Source organism: Ostrea edulis, chromosome 5 (assembly GCF_947568905.1).
Source record: "Ostrea edulis chromosome 5, xbOstEdul1.1, whole genome shotgun sequence".
Classification (NCBI taxonomy): domain Eukaryota; kingdom Metazoa; phylum Mollusca; class Bivalvia; order Ostreida; family Ostreidae; genus Ostrea; species Ostrea edulis.
The window spans coordinates 28,015,927-28,036,142 of NC_079168.1; the positions used below are offsets into that span (position 1 = coordinate 28,015,927).

Sequence of the window (20,216 nt, forward strand, 5' to 3'; positions counted from 1 at the left end):
CGTAATTTTCATTGGTCCTCGTGGCACACTCGGAAGGCACTTCCGATCGCGTTGTAAACAGTAGAAGACTTGTAGAAGTGAAAATGCAGCGATTTCTTGTGATATTGTCCGTTGTTGCCGCTGTCAGGTGTTTCGAAATGAACGAGGACCAGATTCAGGTGGCCAACTTTAATGTGAAGCCAGGAGGTGCACTGCTGTCGTTTGAGAAGGATTGGGTATGTGGGGAAAACACGAAATATTGATTAAGTTGTAAGAGTAACCTCCCTTTAACTGGAGAAAAAGGGGGGTGTTACATTCTTATGTATGTATGCTATAGTTACTTAAATAGGGTTGCATGGCTCAAAACATGAGTGGCTATCTTCAATAATCTTACATATTCATGTGTAGGAATAGTTCATTTCAAACACTAAACAGGGACTGAAACCACAGGATCCTTAGACTATAAATGTACTGCTGTCTCGATCTAACCAAGTTGGATTTTTCAGTCCATCTGTCAATCAACCATTTCACATTCCTCCTTTGATAGTCTTTGAACCCAGAGGCATCAACTCAGTTGAATTGATAAATAAAGATTGTGGACTTGTGAATTATAGTCATCCACTGCACAATCTGCAACAGCGGGATTCGAACCTGAGCCCACTCAATCACTACTCAGGTGCACTACCAACTGAGTAATCCGGCCACTGGTGATTGAGGTCGTCTGACTGCCACATTCTTCCCTCCATAAATGTCTTCACACTTTGACGACATGCAAATAACCTGTAGGATATTTTTTTCCTGGCAGGCATTTTTACCTGTGAGTTCCAGGGGCTGGTCTACCAAACCAGACTGGGGATTTGAACCTTGGCCCCTGAATTTCTAGTCAGATGTTCTACCAACTCATCTGGCACCAAAGATCAAACCTGTCTGCCACAGGGGAAGGAGAGACTCCTTTGCTTCAATGTAATAATATTACTGTAGGGAATCAAACAGAAAACTTACATTAATATTACTCATCAGGTTCTACCACTGCCAATATACTATCCAGACCAATATTCATCTGTGGCAATATTCAAAATTTTATAGCACATTGTGTGTAAATCAGTGGGCAGATCCAGGTTTTGAATTAAGGAAGGGCTAAAGTAGGCTAGACTTGATAGGACCACCTACCCTAGTGGACCCTGATAAGGGACAAGAGAATGGAACATGTGGGAGGGGAAGACAGGAGAAGGGGGCGGGGCTAAGTACCCTCTACTAGGGCTGAAACGATATGCCCCCTTCTAGTGTTAAATCTAGGATCTAGAGAGGGCACACACATCATGTGCTAAAAAGGGCACTTTTCGTCGCGGCAAGACAATTTCGGGGCGCTTTCATTGTATCATACTATAATAGTAATAAAATAATAATTTAGCCTCTTTAAAAGTTAATACCTCCTGCCTTGATTTTAAACTTTTCAATCAACCTTGTGAAATAAAGAACAATTGTTTATATTAAGAAATATTTTTAAAAATCTTATAGAGAAAAAAGGGCATGGTGCAATTAAAAAGGGCATGGCGCCAGCCAAAAAGGGCATGGCGCGGCGCCATGCTAGTTTGCTTTAGATTTAACGCTACCCTTCACGATACAATACATTTTGCAATACTTTTTATATGCCATGATTTAATACTTTCTATACGATACAATTTACTGAAGAAAAATTTAATTACCAAGATTCAAAATCATGATTTTAAAAGCAAAGTGTTCCCAAACTGCCAAACGGTAAAATGCCTGTGGTTCTATAGTTTAAACTGATAAAGTTCATTATTATTTTCGTCAGACTTGAGGCAAACAACAGTCTGAAGGTTAGTCAATGCTATATTTTGTCCCTCATGCAGGTAAAAATAATGAGCACAGGCTGAGCCTGATGTATTTTACTGAACCCATTTGTAATAAACGTATCGAACTGAAAATTGAGGCAATGAATCAAGCATTTCTATTGAACAGTATCGATATTTCGGTGAATCATTTCAGTCCTACCTTCTACGTCTTTCTTTTCTTTTCAATTTAGGAAGCAAAACTGGAAATGAAATAAATTTGTTTGTTTGATATCATATGCACAGTGTATACCAATTCAGAACTTGATTTCCAAATTTTACATTCTACTTTTCTCTCTCACTCTCTCTCTCTCAGTAGAATGTGTGAATGAATGCCCCTCCCCCTTAAATCGGATTTACACAGTTGGGGTTCTATTGACAGTGCTGGCATTATTTTAGTCGTCTGTGATAATCTACATCAGTTGTGTCATGCAAACAATGATCCTATATATGTATTTTTTTTATCAGGATGGAATCACATGCAAATTTTCATATCAAGCACAGGGTGGAACCAATGAGGTATATATATATATATATATTTTTTTTTTTTATATCATGTCGAAATTCAAAGATGATCAACTCAATGATAAGCAGAGCATATATATAATTTTGTTTGTAAAGTATGAATTGATGAAAATCATTGATTGATTGACTAGGTCAACCACATTTAAAGGCTTTCTAGCTTGAGATGGTGCATTTATGATACAAGTATATATGCTGATTTTGGTGTTTAGAATTAATTGCACTTGTCAATGTTTAACATGAAACCCTGATTTGCAAACACTGCTGTGGCACGGGAATACAGAGCTCTAAGAGAAATCATGTGGTGCTTTCTGTTACAAATATTTACCTGTTGCTGACATTCACAAATGTCTGATTTAACATTAGTTATGTCTATTTTGTAGGAGTGGACAATGGGAATGGTCAAAAGTGAGGACGGCCGGGATTTCAGCTGTTCTGTAGAACGCCCCAGTGGTCACTCCTACCTCTTCTTCCAAGCCTTTAAAATGGAAGTCACAGGAATACCAACTGTAGAGGGGGAGGTCTATGTAAGCATCCAGAGACAAATGTCTGTCAAATTTATTATGCAGTTGATCATTTGAAATGTTTTTTTTATACTGGGAAACGTTTTAGTAGAATACATGAATTTACCTGTTATTCACAGGGGCCTGACATGACTCCGCTGAAGTCCGAGGAATACAAATTTGACAAGGCTGCCAATCAAAGTATGTATTCCTGTTCCTGATTTATCGTTACTGGGGATGAAGACATGTACAGGGATAAGGTGTGGGTGTTGTATTAGGGAGGAAACTGGAGGAAGTAGGAGGAGGGATAAGTTGTGAGTGTTGTATTAGGGAGGAAACTGGAGGAAGTAGGAGGAGGGATAAGTTGTGAGTGTTGTATTAGGGAGGAAACTGGAGGAAATTGGATTGGATAAGTTGTGAGTGTTGTATGAGGGAGGAAACTGGAGGAAGTAGGAGGGGGATAAATTGTGGGTGTTGTATGAGGGAGGAAACTGGAGGAAGTGGGAGGAGGGATAAGTTGTGGGTGTTGTGTGAGGGAGGAAACTGGAGGAAGTGGGAGGAGGGATAAGTTGTGGGTGTTGTATGAGGGAGGAAACTGGAGGAAATGGGAGGGGGATAAGTTGTGAGTGTTGTGTGAGGGAGGAAACTAGAGGAAGTAGGAGGGGGATAAATTGTGGGTGTTGTATGAGGGAGGAAACTGGAGGAAATAGGAGGGGGATAAGTTGTGAGTGTTGTGTGAGGGAGGAAACTGGAGGAAGTAGGAGGGGGATAAATTGTGGGTGTTGTATGAGGGAGGAAACTGGAGGAAGTGGGAGGGGGATAAGTTGTGAGTGTTGTGTGAGGGAGGAAACTAGAGGAAGTAGGAGGGGGATAAATTGTGGGTGTTGTATGAGGGAGGAAACTGGAGGAAATAGGAGGGGGATAAGTTGTGAGTGTTGTGTGAGGGAGGAAACTGGAGGAAGTAGGAGGGGGATAAATTGTGGGTGTTGTATGAGGGAGGAAACTGGAGGAAGTGGGAGGAGGGATAAGTTGTGGGTGTTGTGTGAGGGAGGAAACTGGTGGGAGGGGGATAAGTTGTGGGTGTTGTATTAGGGAGGAAACTGGAGGAAATGGGAGGGGGATAAGTTGTGGGTGTTGTGTGAGGGAGGAAACTGGAGGAAGTAGGAGGAGAGATAAGTTGTGGATGTTGTGTGAGGGAGGAAACTGGAGGAAGTAGGAGGGGGATAAGTTGTGGGTGTTGTATGAGGGAGGAAACTGGAGGAAATGGGAGGGGGATAAGTTGTGGGTGTTGTGTGAGGGAGGAAACTGGTGGAAGTAGGAGGAGGGATAAGTTGTGGGTGTTGTGTGAGGGAGGAAACTGGAGGAAGTAGGAGGAGGGATAAGTTGTGGATGTTGTGTGAGGGAGGAAACTAGAGGAAGTAGGAGGGGGATAAATTGTGGGTGTTGTGTGAGGGAGGAAACTGGTGGAAGTAGGAGGAGGGATAAGTTGTGGGTGTTGTGTGAGGGAGGTAACTGGAGGAAGTGGGAGGGAGATAAGTTGTGGGTGTTGTATTAGGGAGGAAACTGGAGGAAATGGGAGGGGCATAAGTTGTTGGTGTTGTGTGAGGGAGGAAACTGGTGGAAGTAGGAGGAGGGATAAGTTGTGGGTGTTGTGTGAGGGAGGAAACTGGAGGAAGTAGGAGGAGGGATAAGTTGTGGATGTTGTGTGAGGGAGGAAACTAGAGGAAGTAGGAGGGGGATAAATTGTGGGTGTTGTATGAGGGAGGAAACTGGAGGAAGTGGGAGAGGGATAAGTTGTGGGTGTTGTGTGAGGGAGGTAACTGGAGGAAGTGGGAGGGAGATAAGTTGTGGGTGTTGTATTAGGGAGGAAACTGGAGGAAATGGGAGGGGCATAAGTTGTTGGTGTTGTGTGAGGGAGGAAACTGGTGGAAGTAGGAGGAGGGATAAGTTGTGGGTGTTGTGTGAGGGAGGAAACTGGAGGAAGTAGGAGGAGGGATAAGTTTTGGATGTTGTGTGGGGGAGGAAACTGGAGGAAGTGGGAGGGGGATAAGTTGTGGATGTTGTGTGAGGGAGGAAACTGGTGGAAGTGGGAGGAGAGATAAGTTGTGGATGTTGTGTGAGGGAGGAAACTGGAGGAAGTGGGAGGGGGATAAGTTGTGAGTGTTGTGTGAGGGAGGAAACTGGAGGAAACGGGAGGGGGATAAGTTGTGGGTGTTGTATGAGGGAGGAAACTGAAGGAAGTGGGAGGAGGGGTAAGGTGTGGGTGTGAGGGAAAAAACTGGAGAAAGTTGGTGGAGGGATAATTTGTGGATGTTGTGTGGGAAGAGGGATGGGAAAGGAGGAGGGATAGAAAAAGTTTGAAGACACACCAGTAAAAATTTGTTGTAATGTCCCTTTGACAATTTTTTATTCCTACTGAGATGTTGCCAACTGAATGTTCTTCAGGGCTGCACATGTAGTAGTGAGGGCCTTTATCATACTTACATCTGCTATGGTAGGAGACCGTGATTTTTAGCTCACCTGAGTTGAAAGCTCAAGTGAGCTTTTCTGATCGCCTGTTGTTCATCGTCTGTCCGTCGTATATCTGGCTGTCTGTCTGTTTGTCTGTCTGTAAACTTTTTACATTATCGACTTCTTCTCCAGAACCACTAGGCCAATTATAACCAAACTTGGCCAAAAGCATCCTTGGGTGAAGGGCTTTCAAGTTTGTTCAAATGAAGGGCCATGTCCCTTTCAAAGGGGAGATAATGACAAAAATGCAAAAATAGGGTGGGAATCATTTAAAAATCTTCTCAAGAACCACTGGGCCAGAAGAGCTGAAATTTACATGAAAGCTTCCTGACATAGTGCAGGTTCAAGTTTGTTAAAATCATGGTCCCCGGGAGTAGGTTGGGGCCACAATAGGGATCAAAGTTTTACATGCGAATATATACTAGGAAAAATCTTTAGATATAAGCCAAGGTGACTCAGGTGACCGATGTAGCCCATGGGCCTCTTGTTTAAGGTCTCATCCGAAATACCTTTGACTCGCTTTTAAGTGAATAAGGAGGAATTTTTATTAGTGGTAAATACAGGGGAAGCTAAAACTGAAAATAAAAATGAAATAGGCAAGAAGGGAAAGGGAGGGGTGCTAAAATGGGGCATGGAATAGGAAATGGTAATTGGTTGGGAAATATGTGGGCTAAATAGGGCTTTAAATAAAAAATGTTTATTACTGGAAAAAATAAGAAGGAGATAGCAAATGATAAGGTTTTAAGGAATTCAATTTAGTAAAATAGTTTGAGGTAAGAAATGGGGGCGATAAGGAAGGAATAGATTTAGGGGGTGAGGGCTAAAATAGCCATGATGAGGGCTTCAGATAGGGACTGGAAATTCATATTGAACAACTTGAAGATGTATATATATTATTATACAGTAACTTGATCCGAAGAGTTGGATCATGTCGAGTGGACAGGCACGGATCATCAGATCTCAATAGACGCAAAGTATCAAGTTTGATCTGATGATCCGCGCCTGTCAACGAGACGTGATCCAACTCTTCGGATCAAGTCACTGTATTAATGATAAATTTATGATATACCCCTTATGCATTTTAAATCTACATTTATAAAATAATAGATTTAATCCAAATTATCAAAAACACAGACATCCAGTGAAATTATATTTTGTGTACGCAGTTTTGTTTGTGACGCAATCATTATTTCCACAAAAAACGTGTTGATGCATTGTGACATCAGTTTCAGAGGATACTGATACGGAATCAGAAAACCATTGTGATTATCCAGAAAACCAGATCAAACTCTCTGAAATCCACAGTATCAAAAAACGAAACATTGATGGGTATATGATAAGATTGAATTACAAGTTAGTAGGGAGCATGTGATGGGAAAGTGATTTAATAAAGGACATAAAAGCTCTCTTTCTTCACAGGAATCAGAAGTTTTATTGATAAAATTGAAATAAAAATCCAGAAAAAAATTATCCAATCCGAACAAAAAGTCCACCGACTTCTGATAAAAGATTTTTTACTTTCAGGTTGGATATTTTTTTTTCGGATTTTTATTTCAATTTTATCAATCCAACTTCAGGCTCCTGTGCTTTATTACAGTGACATGTGCAATGATGAGCTCTCTTTCTGACAGTAAAATTTGTCAGAGTATAATGTGATTTATTAAATGTCCTCCAGTCAGACTTTATTGTTTTGAGTGCATAACGAATTCCATAAGAGATGTCAAATGTTTATTTTTTGTCCTTACATTTTAGTTACCGAGACAGGGAAATTCCACTCACAGTTGGACAAAGTCGTGCTCTATGCCCGGAGGGGAAAGTCCGAGTTATAATCCAGTCCCATCAAAACTTCTCGCAGTCGGAAGTCTACAAAGAGTTCAAATGTTTCAAATTTTGATTCAGTCCTTCAACACATGTTTCATCTTTGTACCCCCCCAAAAAAATCATAGAAAGAATTTATTTATGATGAAGGACAAAGGCAGCATCGATTTACTAGAGTTTTTCTTCAGAAGAATGTAGACTGCACCAAGATTCTTAAGTACTATCTTAACAAATAGACAAAATTATTGAAAGATGTAAAGTATGATTTGCAGTAGGTTTCCAATGTTGTAAACCTCAAGTGTTCATCAGGCTCTGAATTGTAATTGCAATTGTAATTGTTCGTTTTATTTTTGCCCTTGTTATTGGTGGGCAAATTTAAAGACAGGGCATAATTTTTAACTAGACAGAGTTATCTCAATTTTATCACTATATCTGGGGGAGGTTAAAATGTAACCCTTACATACCAGTATACAGTTTGATTGTTAAAATAAGACTTTTTGTTAATTAGCACAATCAAAAGTTTTAAGGAAAGTAGTAGCTGAAGATGTTTGTTTACATAGCATTAATTCAAAACATCAGTCACAAAACACAGCTTGTACACGCATTTCTGCTGACAATTTCTTCTCTAACACAGCTGTTGTTACAATTTCTTATGTAACGATTCTAAACACAACCTTTACAAGCATCGCTGCTGACAATTTCTTCTGTAACGATTTGATGCTTGTATTTAATCCATCCTGTAAGGATGTCTAGTAGAAATGTTGGATGTAATCATTCCTGTTGGTGCATACACTTGATTTATGTGTACATGTGTAGTGTTAAGTAACTCGAGTTGCATTCTGGCTTCCAAATGATGAGTACATTATGTGATTCATTTCATAAGTATTGAATGATGTAGGACATGAACATAATCATATATTCTTTATTTTTATTAAAGTAAGGGTAAACCTAAATTTGGTGCATTATTTACAGATTACCAGTGTTGTGGGTTATTCATAGAATAGATTAAGTGTAATTTTTAATTACATTGTATGATTGACGAGTTAAATGGTAATGTGATTAGATATGAAAGGCGTGACTGTCTTAAAACGCTTGTACATGTGTCAATAAATATCTATCAGGAGCTATGAGAGGTACTGCTGTCTAGAAATGTTTGTACAATCAAGACTCAGTTTAGGTAAATTAATTTTGCAGAAGACTTTGTGATAAAATCTGTTGTCAATCAATCATTAAATGTGTAATATGATTTGATCATCAGTGATGACTTTAAACTGCTGTATTTAACATAAAACCAGCGGATTTCACAGATTTTTACATGAGTGGCATTTTTTTCCCTTTTTTGTCTTGCAGTGCGATTGATTTTATGTGATGTTTTTGTGTACCTTCAGTCTAAGGGTCTTGATATGTAAAACTTTTATGTCTTCCTGCAAATTATGTCAGGGTCACATTATTTGAAGATACTAGGTCAAGCATTGGTCAGTTAGATAAGGTCAAGGTTAATGGGAGAAAAAAATCAATAATCTAGTCCTGCAACAACATCCTACATTTGTAATAGATAGAATAAACTTACTAAAGATCTGAGGGAATGTGAACTTTTAATGATTATTGTTTATTGAAATTCAAGGTCACATATTAGGATTGTGTAATGGAAGGGTCAGAGGTCATAAATATGAATAGGTGTATTTCACAGCCATTTAAAGGAAAAAATGATAATAGTTGAAGTCAAAAAGATTGCAATGTAATGACATATTTTTCTTTTTCAACGGAAATGATATAGGATACCAAACACGAGGCTTGTTTCTGAATTATGATCAGATGGTGTGTGCGGACCAACAACTGATCAAAGGGGAGGAATTCAAAATTAAGTTAAAAATTAAAGAGTAAATGTGGAAGAATGTGACAAAGCTATACAATCAATATACAAGTAACCGTTATGTACCCTAGTTATTGTTCCTAGATAAGCGTAGTCCAGGTGCGGTGTTATTATTGTTCTCAGTTAATGTCTGTTTAATAAGCTAGTCTATTTCTGCTTTTCAAACTTAATCCATACAATGTGTTTAGTGTGCTTGTGAATGAAAAGTGTCAGTGACTTCGAAGCTATTGAATGTGTATTGTGTCTAGTTGCAAGTTTGTCAGCCACAGTTTCACGTTTAACATTCTTGTATATTGCTAAATTTTCTCATTTATACAAAATTTATCATTGTATATGTATAAATGCATAAAAGGGATAATAAAAAGGATATTATTTATCATATCTTTTGTTTGAAATTATATCAAACCAAGGTACATGTGTTTATAACAACTGAAAAAGATCAGAGGTGACACTGTGAACTATTCCAATTCAGATTGTGTATTCTGTTCTAATTCAGATTGTGTGTTATGTTCTAATTCAGATTGTGTGTTCTGTTCTAATTCAGATTGTGTGTTCTGTTCTAATTCAGATTGTGTGTTCTGTTCTGATTCAGATTGTGTTTTGTTCTAATTCAGATTGTGTGTTCTGTTCTGATTCAGATTGTGTGTTCTGTTCTAATTCAGATTGTATATTCTGTTCTGATTCAGATTGTGTGTTCTGTTCTGATTCAGATTGTGTTTTGTTCTGTTCTAATTCAGATTGTATATTCTGTTCTAATTCAGATTGTGTGTTCTGTTCTAATTCAGATTGTATATTCTGTTCTAATTCAGATTGTGTGTTCTGTTCTGATTCAGATTGTGTGTTCTGTTCTGATTCAGATTGTGTGTTCTGTTCTAATTCAGATTGTGTTTTGTTCTGTTCTGATTCAGATTGTGTTTTGTTCTGTTCTGATTGTGTTTTGTTCTGTTCTGATTCAGATTGTGTGTTCTCTTCTGATTCAGATTGTGTTTTGTTCTGTTCTGATTCAGATTGTGTGTTCTCTTCTGATTCAGATTGCTTGTTCTGTTCTGATTCAGATTGTGTGTTCTGTTCTGATTCAGATTGTGTGTTCTGTTCTGATTCAGATTGTATATTCTGTTCTAATTCAGATTGTATATTCTGTTCTGATTCAGATTGTGTTTTGTTCTGTTCTGATTCAGATTGTGTTTTGTTCTGTTCTAATTCAGATTGTATATTCTGTTCTAATTCAGATTGTATATTCTGTTCTAATTCAGATTGTGTGTTCTGTTCTAATTCAGATTGTATATTCTGTTCTAATTCAGATTGTGTGTTCTGTTCTGATTCAGATTGTGTGTTCTGTTCTAATTCAGATTGTGTGTATTCTGTTCTGATTCAGATTGTGTTTTGTTCTGTTCTAATTCAGATTGTGTGTGTTCTGTCCTGATTCAGATTGTGTGTGTTCTGTTCTAACATAGAATATTTACATTCTCTGAATCTTTTATCTTATATTTCTTTAAGAAATTGACAACATTGCCTCCATCTGCAACAATAAATGCATGTTTGTTGTAAGCTAGTTCGATCCGGTTTTTTAGTACCACCTGTTTGTGTAATCTTTACCAAATATGGCGTGTTATCAAGGTCAAAGGGTGCACGGGCTCTTTCGTTTAAAGTAATGAATGGGACAATATATTTCGGTACTTAAATCTAGTTTATATTTTTATCAAATACATAAAAATATAAAGTTTACAATAAAACGTTTTTCTTTGTTGTTTTATCAGGTGATGAAAGTAGCAATTATTGCAGAAAAATTTGCATAACCCGCTAACATGGGTTATAAAACAAATTTGCCTAACCTGGTTTATGAATTTTTTTTGCAATGCTTGCTACCCTCATCACCCAATAAAACAACAAAGAAAGCATTTTATTGTTTATAGGAATATTTAATTTGTTCCTGGTTCAGATTGAGTATTCTGTTTTAACTCAGAATGAATACTTTATTTCTGGCCTGGAGGTTATAAAACTTTTTTGAGCACGTTTTCATACTCGTGCATATGATATGAAATGAAAGGCCTTGTCATAAAAAAAAATCAAATACAAAATATGCAATATGTATCTTATATAGGTCAGAACATATTGAATAGGTCAGATTTTTATAATATGTAGGTCAAACTTCCAGGTCAAGATCACACACACCATTGCATCACATAAAAGGTCTTGCCGTAAAAAAAGTATATAGAAAATATGTAAGCCCTAGCTTAAATAGTTCAAGAGATAATTTTAAGATTTTTAGGTCACCTGAGTTTACTCTTGGTATAGTGTTTATGTGTAAAACTTTTATATAACATCTTTTTTAGTGCTATTGATACTAAATTGAAAGTAAATAGATATTTAGAAAGAACAGGTCATCCTTTACCAAAATTGTAAATTTGATGATCCCAGGAGTTGGGTTTTGGTATCGGGGTGAGGCCAAAATGGCCAGTTATTAAATGTGTGAACAATAGACATTTTTAACTTCTTGATAACTAATCATTCCAATTCTTTTCACATTTGGTATGAAGCATCATTGGGACAAGGGGAACATAAATTGTAAATTTCAGGATTCCTGCACCCCTAGGGCCTTAGGGGCGGGGCAAAAACTGCCCAAAATTGACCAATTTTCAAAAATCTCTAGAACTGTACACAAGTAAGAAAAACTAAATGCATAGTGATGTAGAGCAGGAAGGCCTGTACCCAAATTGTAAATTTCATGATCCCCGGAGTAGGGGTTTTGACCCCAGGGCGGGGCCAAACTTGGTATATAGTGTTTATATGTAAAACACTTACATAACATCTTCTTTAGTGCTATTGATACTAAATTGAAAGTAAATAGATATTTAGATTTGTTGTCTTCTGTGACAGTTCAGAGATCATTATGCCTCTATTTCAATAATTCCTTCTCTATATCATCAATATTATGAAGATACTACAAGTAAATGTTTGTACTGATACCACACATGTCTTGTGAAGTAAAATCATGAGAATGTTTGTATTGACACCAAACACTTCTTACCAAGTAAAATGGATGGACTATAAAAAAAATGACTCAAACTTGTTCAAAGTAAACCCCCAAACAATTAGTCTTCCTTGTTTATTTAAATAGCAATACAAGATGATAACAATAGTTACAAATCTTTTGCACAACAGAAATAATGCATGTCGTTTAATATAAAAACATGCCAATAGATAAAATCTATTTAAAATACACAAAAACAAAATATATCACAGCTTTCACTTGTGTGTAGCTTTGTAGAGAGAACAGGAATATTTTTCCCCAAAAGTTGAAACATCAAACCCTACTCTTAAATAATCTGTATACAATAAATTACTATGGTCAGTCTATGGTCAGTAACTACATGTACACATTTCTAAAGATAAATGCATTGTACAGAACGGAAAAGACAATTAACAACAAAATAGCAGAGGAATGGGAAACTTTTGTGTGTTGGACTGAATTAGTAATTAGTGACCTATATGGGTAATGAAGTAAGAGAGAACTGGCCCCAGGACCACAAACAGAGAATAAACTTAAGTCAGAATTGATATTTTGTATCCCAATATGAATCTTATTGTTTTATAGATTATCAATATTTATGAATTAAATCAATTGGAAAATTTGACTAAAGTCTATTTTTAGTTTATGGTCATGGGGCCTGAATGTAAAGGATCTAAAAGAAAAAGTATTTTTTAAAAATGTTTGTACATGCAGTCACACTTGCACAATTGGTTATTTACAAGTCTTTATCTGATACATGCTTATAAAGAAATTCTAACTGATGGATAATTCACAGTGGCTTCTTATCCATTTTGTTTTCAAAGAAAATTTCCCTTCATGTTAACAAATAAAATCTATTTACATCAGTGATGCAACGCTTTATCACATCAGCCTCAATTACGTTAAAAAAAATTCATTTTTACAAATTTCTACCAAAATTATAACTGACAAAAGTAATACATTACATGAATTGTATTTCTTCATTAAAGGGGAATAACTTTGTACATTAGCCTAAATAGTGGTAAAATACAAAATGCCAACCAAAAATTCCTAACCAATGAGAACAGAAACAGGATAATCACAACAAAAACAATTTGCGCAGGTTGTCAACAACAAAAGTTTGAAACGGTGAGATAAAATTGACAGCTATAGTCTAGATAGGGGCTGACAATAACAAAGTGCATGACACCTCCACAAAAATATCGCTCCAGATATTTGAAATAACACATCTGTTTTTATTTAGACAAAGGGAACTACATTTGAATAAGAAGAATTCCTCTTCTGGTGTTCTGTCCAGAAAAAAAAATCACACTTCTGTATCACATACATAAATCTTATTCCCGTCATATGATAAAAAGATAAAACAAACGGTAAATGAAAATAAATTCACGACTGACAAAAGCACTTTTTTCTTGTGGCAAATGGAAGCTATATTCTACAGGTTTTATATACATACAGGTGCAGAATTTTCTCCCAAAAAGACAACCCGAAATCATTATTTTTTTCATAATTCATAAAAAAAAATTATTTAATGGCCTTAAAACAGTGAAATAAGAACATCCCAATGTATAGGCGTGAAAACCACAACCGTCACCATATTCTTCTACATTAGCTGCTCAGAAGACATACACACAAACATATCCTAAATCATCTGAATTTTTCTGACTATGTATATCGTAAAACTACACAACTGATTCTACAATGGTTTAGTGGTGAATACAGTATATTAATTGTACGTAACTGGACTGATCCCAGAATACAGGCAACACAAAGGATGAATAGTGAACGCCAGTAGATCAATATATATGCCACCCGTTTATCTTAATATCTTTAAGGAGGAATGCCACACCACAGAAATTTGATATGGATGAAAAGTGGAGGATATGTCCAGTATTTTGAAATAGAAAATATTCAAATTTACTCTATTTCATCAAAAAATGCCATTTTAGTTGAAAGCAATCTAAAAATAATTTATTAAAATCACTGCTGGACTTGAATCTGTGATCTACAGTTCAGCAGTTGATGTGCTAACCTACTGAGCTACTCAGCTAGGCAATGGTCTTGGAAATGAATAAACAAATATTGCTGATATTTATATTTACATCCATGTTTTAAAAGCAAGTCAGCCATTATGACCAAATGCAATGCAATCCTGAACATGATTTTGGTGCCAAAATGTGTAGTTTACACAAATTTCAGATTGCACTTCATCCGGATTACACTAATTATTAAGTTATATACTAAGTTATAGTCTATCTTCCAAGCTTATAATGATAAGATACATGCAAACCAAAATATTAACATTGCAAAATCAAAGTGAAAATAAAATTCTGACAACTGAAATTCTACAGACTGCAACTTTGTTATACAATATTTACATTTTCAATGTTTTTACCTTTGATATCTTTACCAATTCAAATGATAGTCATTTTTCCCTCATGAATGTGCACAATGTGCGTATGAATCTTGATAAATATATAGCACGACAATTACAACGACTGGGAATATTTTACCCAGAAATGAAAGTAAAATGCAACTATAAAAAACATAATAATTTTCACATTTTTGAAAATGCGTGAGGGTTTCAACAGCAACGTTTCACGCGAGCATACTTTTCGTGAAGTGCTAATGCACTGCTGGTGTAAAGTATCGGAGTTCATGCCCTCATGTATTTTCGAAAATGAAATTCATTAAAAATGGTAATTCCAAAAAACTCTTTAAGACCTTGTGTCATTGTTTGGGTCATTGTTTGTGTCATTTTTCATCTTGCAGATATTTTGTACAGACATGCATTTCCATTTTAGATATACATATCAATCAAAATCAATTTGGTTACAATTTCTTATTCACTGAAACTTCTTATATATCCGACAAAGGCAATACAGTTCAAAGCAATAAAATCCGACGATTAATGAAGAATGGAATAAAAATTGATATAAAATCTAAAGAATAATGAAGAATATGACTAAAACTAAAACCCAAAAGAAAAAAATTGGAAAGAGTAGGACGAAACTGATAATTAAATGTTTGGTTCAGGGTTCTGGTCAATATCATAAGTAATATTAACAAAACTACAAGTTAATAATAAATGTAATATTGTGTACAACATCAAAAATAAAAAGCTGAATTTGTATACCGGTAATTGTTAATAATATTAATTGTGATCTCCTCAGAGATACCTACAGGGTACAGGGTCTAGACTAAAATCAGTCAAAAAAAAACAAAAACACAATATTAATTGCAGACTTGTGAACTTCGATCAGGAAATTAATAAAAAATACTTTGAATTTCTGGCTTAAATTAAAACTTAAAATCCCCCAGAAAACATTGCTGCAAAAGTATTATCTGTTGAATACTAAATGTTTTGACTTTTAAAAAAAAAAAAAACCAAAACACTATACATGCCCAAATACCCATAAATTAAAAAAAAAATTAAAATCAAAAAGTTCATAAAAATATCATAATGAATGACAACACTCATTCTAATTAGTTATTCTCAGAATACTATTTATACTTAGGACTATTGTCTTGTAGCAAAAACAATCCTTGTTTGATCCTAAAACCACACAGACATAACAAAATTTGTTTTACTCCTGATTTTGCAGCTTTGAGGGAGAGGAGGGCATTGACAATTTCGTACCGATTTTGTAGTTTCTCTTTTCTGCTGTCCGAGATCACTGTATCGTACATGCCTGAGATATATCCCCTTGATGCCCTGCTGCCTTTGCAAAGCAAATTGCTTGCATCCAATCATTCTGAATATTTTCATTCTGTGCCTGAATGTAGAAGGTACGACCATTGTCCTTCGGTTTTATCCTAAAGGCGTGGTCTTTCTTGTCTATGTCTGTTTCTGAGATTTCAGCATTAGATAGCGGGATAGTCTTTACTGCAGTCTACAATGAAAGATAACAAGACGTGTTTGTGAAATACTGATTGCAGCAAAGCTGATAATGGCCAAGGTTAAAGTTTTCAAAAGTAAGTCAAACTCAAATAAAACAAGATGTGTTTGTGAAACACAAATGCCTCCAATAATGGTCAATTCCAAAGATGGCCAAGGTCACAAGGACAAATATCTTGGTACCAGTAGAAAGATCTTGTCATAAGAAATGCTCATATGTAATATGTAAGCTCTAATATTTACCATTTAGAAGTTATGACCAATGTCAAATCTTTTAAAAGTAGGTCAAATGTCAAGGTCAAAAGGTTTAGTACCCATGGAAAGGTCTTGTCACAAGGAATGCCCATGTGAAATATCAAATCTTTAGCATTTACTGTTCAAAAAGTTATTAGCAAGGTTAAAGTTTTCAAAAAGTAGGTCAAACTCCAAGGTAAATGTCAGAGTCAAAAATGTTGGTACCCACTGAAAGGTCTTGTCACAAGGAATACTCATGTGAAATATCAAGGGTCTAGTACTTACTGTTCAAAAGTTATTAGCAAGGTTAAAGTTTCAAACAGGATGACAGAAAGGACAAAAACAATATGCTCCCCCCTCCCCCATCTTCAATCTCAAGGGCATAAAAAGACCAAAAACTTTGGTACCAAAAGAAAGGTCTGTCTTGTTACAGAGAATTCACATGTGAAATATGAAAGCCCATTACCTTCCATTCAAAAGTTATGACCACTGAAGGTTAGATATTTTGCAGACTAACAGAAACGCCATAATCTACATATACCCCCACCCACCCACCCACTCACCCCAATCTTCGATTATGGAGGTGTTGTAAAGATAAACTAACAATTTCTCTATTCAGTAGCATTTTACTAAGCTTTGTGACCTCACTCTCCAATGATGACCCGACTTAGAGTTCACTTAAAAGTAGGAAGTCAAACTGACAAACAAAATCAATATTGGCATCATATTACACATGTATTTGTATCAGCAGTACCTATATTTTGGCAGCTCTTGAGCGGTGAAGCATGCAATAATTCATGTGTAACAGGAAGGAAGAAAATGCAAAGGACCAGGCCAGGATTCAAACTCAGGCCCCCTGAATCTCCAGTCAGATGCTCTACCAACTGAGCTATCTGGCCACCGGCAATCGAACCCAGCTGACCGCTACATTCCTCCCTCCTTAAATGTCTTCACACCTTCAAGACATCAACCCAGGAACTTTATCCCCTGGCAGACATTTTCACCTGTCAGTTCCAGTGACTGGTCTACAGCACCACATGTAACAGGAAGGAAGGGCAAGCCAGGGGATAGAGATAAGGTTTCCAAAAATGAAAGTCATCGATAGTATTCACGATATTGTGTCATAATAAAAGGGATGATGGGCAGACGGATGTGATTCCTATAGGATGTTCAATGCGGGGCCTTAATTAATAGGTGTCTTTCTTTTATGGTAAACTCCTGTATAAAAGTTGAAATTGTTTTGATGAAAATCGATTGAGTTATCATGTCATGATAGATACCAGTATACATACAGATACATGTACATGGAGGTGGACGGAACGACAAAGCAACATAACCCCATAATTTATATGTGCCTTTCTCTTATTGAAGTGTTTTCTGTAACTTGAAAATGTTACAGTGAAAACTGTTTGAGCTATTGTATCACAACAAAAGTGTTAACAGACACACAGACAGACAGATGCACAGATGGACAGACACACAGATGGACAGACAATATGATTCCTGTATGGCTCCTAATGATTGAGAAACACTGTCTTTAATAACTATTGAGAAATGGTAAAAATAAAATGAAAAATCCATACGAAGTACCATTTAGCCCCAGGCTGACTTCGCATAGGCTAATGATTGGCCGGGTTGTCATAATTCCCCTTAAGAGAAGGAAAACTCCGATTCCAAATCCAGGCAAATGGAGTTTGTCAGCTTGGGGATGCTGTCATCTAAAGGAAGGAGACCCCAACAGAAAACCCCAGGTCTTCCAGGGTGGGGGTTAGGTTAACATCTCATTCACAAAAAAACGATGTTACAAAAACCTAAGACACTAGAAATTAAAACCACACTGGGATAACTACCACTGGGGCCAAGGAGTGTGGGAGTGGAGACAGCAGCATGAAGATGTTGGGCCAAAGCCTTTGAGAAGCCCAATGCCCAACTCAATCAATGGTAGCCCCCAAAGCCCAACCCGATCAATGGTAGCCCCCAAAGCACGACCAGATCAATGGTAGCCCCTAAAACCTGACCAGATATACGGTAGCCCCCAAAGCCTGACCAGATCTATGGTAGCCCCTAAAGCCCGACCAGATCAATGGTAGCCCCCAAAGCCCGACCAGATCAATGGTAGCCCCCAAAGCCCGACCAGATCAAAAATTAGCCCCCAAAGCCCAACCAGATCAATGGTAGCCCCCAAAGGATGCACGAGATGGGGAACAGGGAATGTACACAATATATGTAACTAGGAGTAGCAGTCCAAGTGAGACCTGTTCAACTTCATAGCGAGCGAAGCTCGACGAGCTCGCTCCAATGATTACACATATGAGTAATGTGATTTGCTCTTCATTACTGAAAAAAGATGAGTATCACCCATAATACTTCTGGAAAAATGTTGCCGTCACTGTGGTCTACGTCATTGACAACCCCGTAAATAAAATGAATTGTTTAGAAAGTGCCACAAACGTTTTTAAATTCCAGACAAGCTTTCTCATAGCTTCGGGCATTTTGTTTTTGTTGATTATTGCTTGGTTTGGAAAGAGAGAGAAAAAAAATGCAGCTAATATGACATCAAAATGCAACTGTTTACATCCACTGCACTATATATCCCACGCTAAATGAAGAGGCGGATTAAATGTCTAAGTCATGTTGCAAGAATTTAATGGGCTTCGCTCGTCTTAACGGTCAAACCGTACAACATATTATGGCATTGCTAAGAGGAAAGATTCCAGAAAAGTGGAAGAATGGGCTAAATTGTGAAGATCTTAAAGAAAGAAGACACGAGAGACTGTAGTAACTGCAGAGGAGTGACACTGCTATCAAAGATGAGCAAGGTGTTTGAAATTATGCATTGCTTACCATCTAGGTATGAAAATCCCAAAATGAAAATAGTCACTAAATTTTTGTTTTATCTAATTACTGATACTTTGTATCTCCTCACACCTACTTGTATATCGTTAATTTTAAAAACAAACTAAAGGAACCCAATTTCGGGAGATAAAATATTGTGCCATGGAAGTCTTCATTTGAATGGAAAATTTAGTGATAGTTTATTTTATGGAATTTACATGTACTTAAACGGTAAGCAATGCAAAATTAATAGTGATAGAGAGTTAGTTCAATCTTATAAAAATTAGATCCTATGATTCCCTCATCTACTATCGCTAGTAGATGAGTAAATCATAGGAACTAATTTCAATTAGACTCTGACTGAGAGTTAGTTTAACAGTCAAATCACTTATTTGAAGTGAATATCAGTGTCACCTAAGTGCACATTAATTGCTAGAACTGGCCGACGCTGAAAGTAAATTTCCAGACAGGAATTATGAAGGACTGCTCTGAGATTCGTTGAAGGCGTCAGTCCAAATATTCAGCAGAGCCAAATCTCAGCCAGGGCCTTTCCAACTGGGAAAAATAGTGACATTTGCTTGAAATTGGGAAAAATGTTTCATACAAAGAAATAGGGAAAAACCCAATTCAGAGTGCTTTAAGGTATAATTGGGCTCCTTCTGACTTTCAATTTGGTCAAAGCTTACCTGATTCAAATAAGCAGAGATCAAAAAATTAAGTTTACTTTAAAATTTTGAAGCAAAATTTGTAATTGTGGACCTGTGAAGAATATTTATGAACAATTTGGCTACCCTGCTTGATTTGTTTTCATTGTTTGGGAATTTCAAAGCAAAAATACCTGCTATTTAGGATTGGGAATGGGGCCTTATTTCGGCCCCCTTACAGATCCTAAAAAATCCCTGAACTCTGAAACACATAATGAGTGTGTGCAGGAAATTTTTAAAAAAGTTTTACAAAATTTTAACTTGCACACACCCTAATGTGGCAGAATAGTCAACTTGTTGACGGAGGCCACTGACTGGTAGAAGTCTCTCAGGAGGGAAGACATTGGGTGGGGCCATCGTGTATCAGGTGACCATTGGGTGGGGTCATCCTGTATCAGGTGGTATCTCCTGTATCATACCCCTCCTAGTAAAAATATCTCTCGATATAACTACATACACTATATATCATAAAATAA

The 20,216-nt window shown here is 36.7% G+C and overlaps 2 protein-coding genes across 2 annotated transcripts in view; one reads left to right on the top strand and one right to left on the bottom strand.

Annotated features, from left to right (window-relative positions):
* Nucleotides 1-24: 24 nt before the first annotated feature.
* On the top strand, nucleotides 25-9,440 carry LOC125649568 (myeloid-derived growth factor-like). Its single transcript, XM_048877192.2, has 5 exons — nucleotides 25-215; nucleotides 2,301-2,351; nucleotides 2,738-2,881; nucleotides 2,998-3,058; nucleotides 7,121-9,440. The coding sequence occupies exons 1-5, from the start codon at nucleotides 84-86 to the stop codon at nucleotides 7,195-7,197; spliced, it is 465 nt and encodes a 154-aa protein (XP_048733149.1). The 5' UTR covers nucleotides 25-83; the 3' UTR covers nucleotides 7,198-9,440.
* Nucleotides 9,441-12,151: 2,711 nt separating this feature from the next.
* Nucleotides 12,152-20,216, bottom strand: part of LOC125651962 (differentially expressed in FDCP 6-like) — an 8,527-nt gene continuing 462 nt past the window's right edge. Inside the window, exon 2 of the mRNA XM_048880814.2 lies at nucleotides 12,152-15,962. Coding sequence (XP_048736771.1) covers nucleotides 15,744-15,962 — 219 coding nt within the window. The 3' untranslated portion in view covers nucleotides 12,152-15,743. The remainder of the gene's footprint in view (nucleotides 15,963-20,216) is intronic.

What these genes read in the sequence shown, in the direction of transcription:
- LOC125649568 (XM_048877192.2), top strand. Translation starts at nt 84, where the DNA reads ATGCAGCGATTTCTTGTGATATTGTCCGTTGTTGCCGCTGTCAGGTGT. An exon ending in CTGTAGAGGGGGAGGTCTAT is followed by an intron (nt 2,882 to 2,997) that starts GTAAGCATCCAG and finishes TGTTATTCACAG; the next exon opens with GGGCCTGACATGACTCCGCT. An exon ending in TGACAAGGCTGCCAATCAAA is followed by an intron (nt 3,059 to 7,120) that starts GTATGTATTCCT and finishes CTTACATTTTAG; the next exon opens with TTACCGAGACAGGGAAATTC.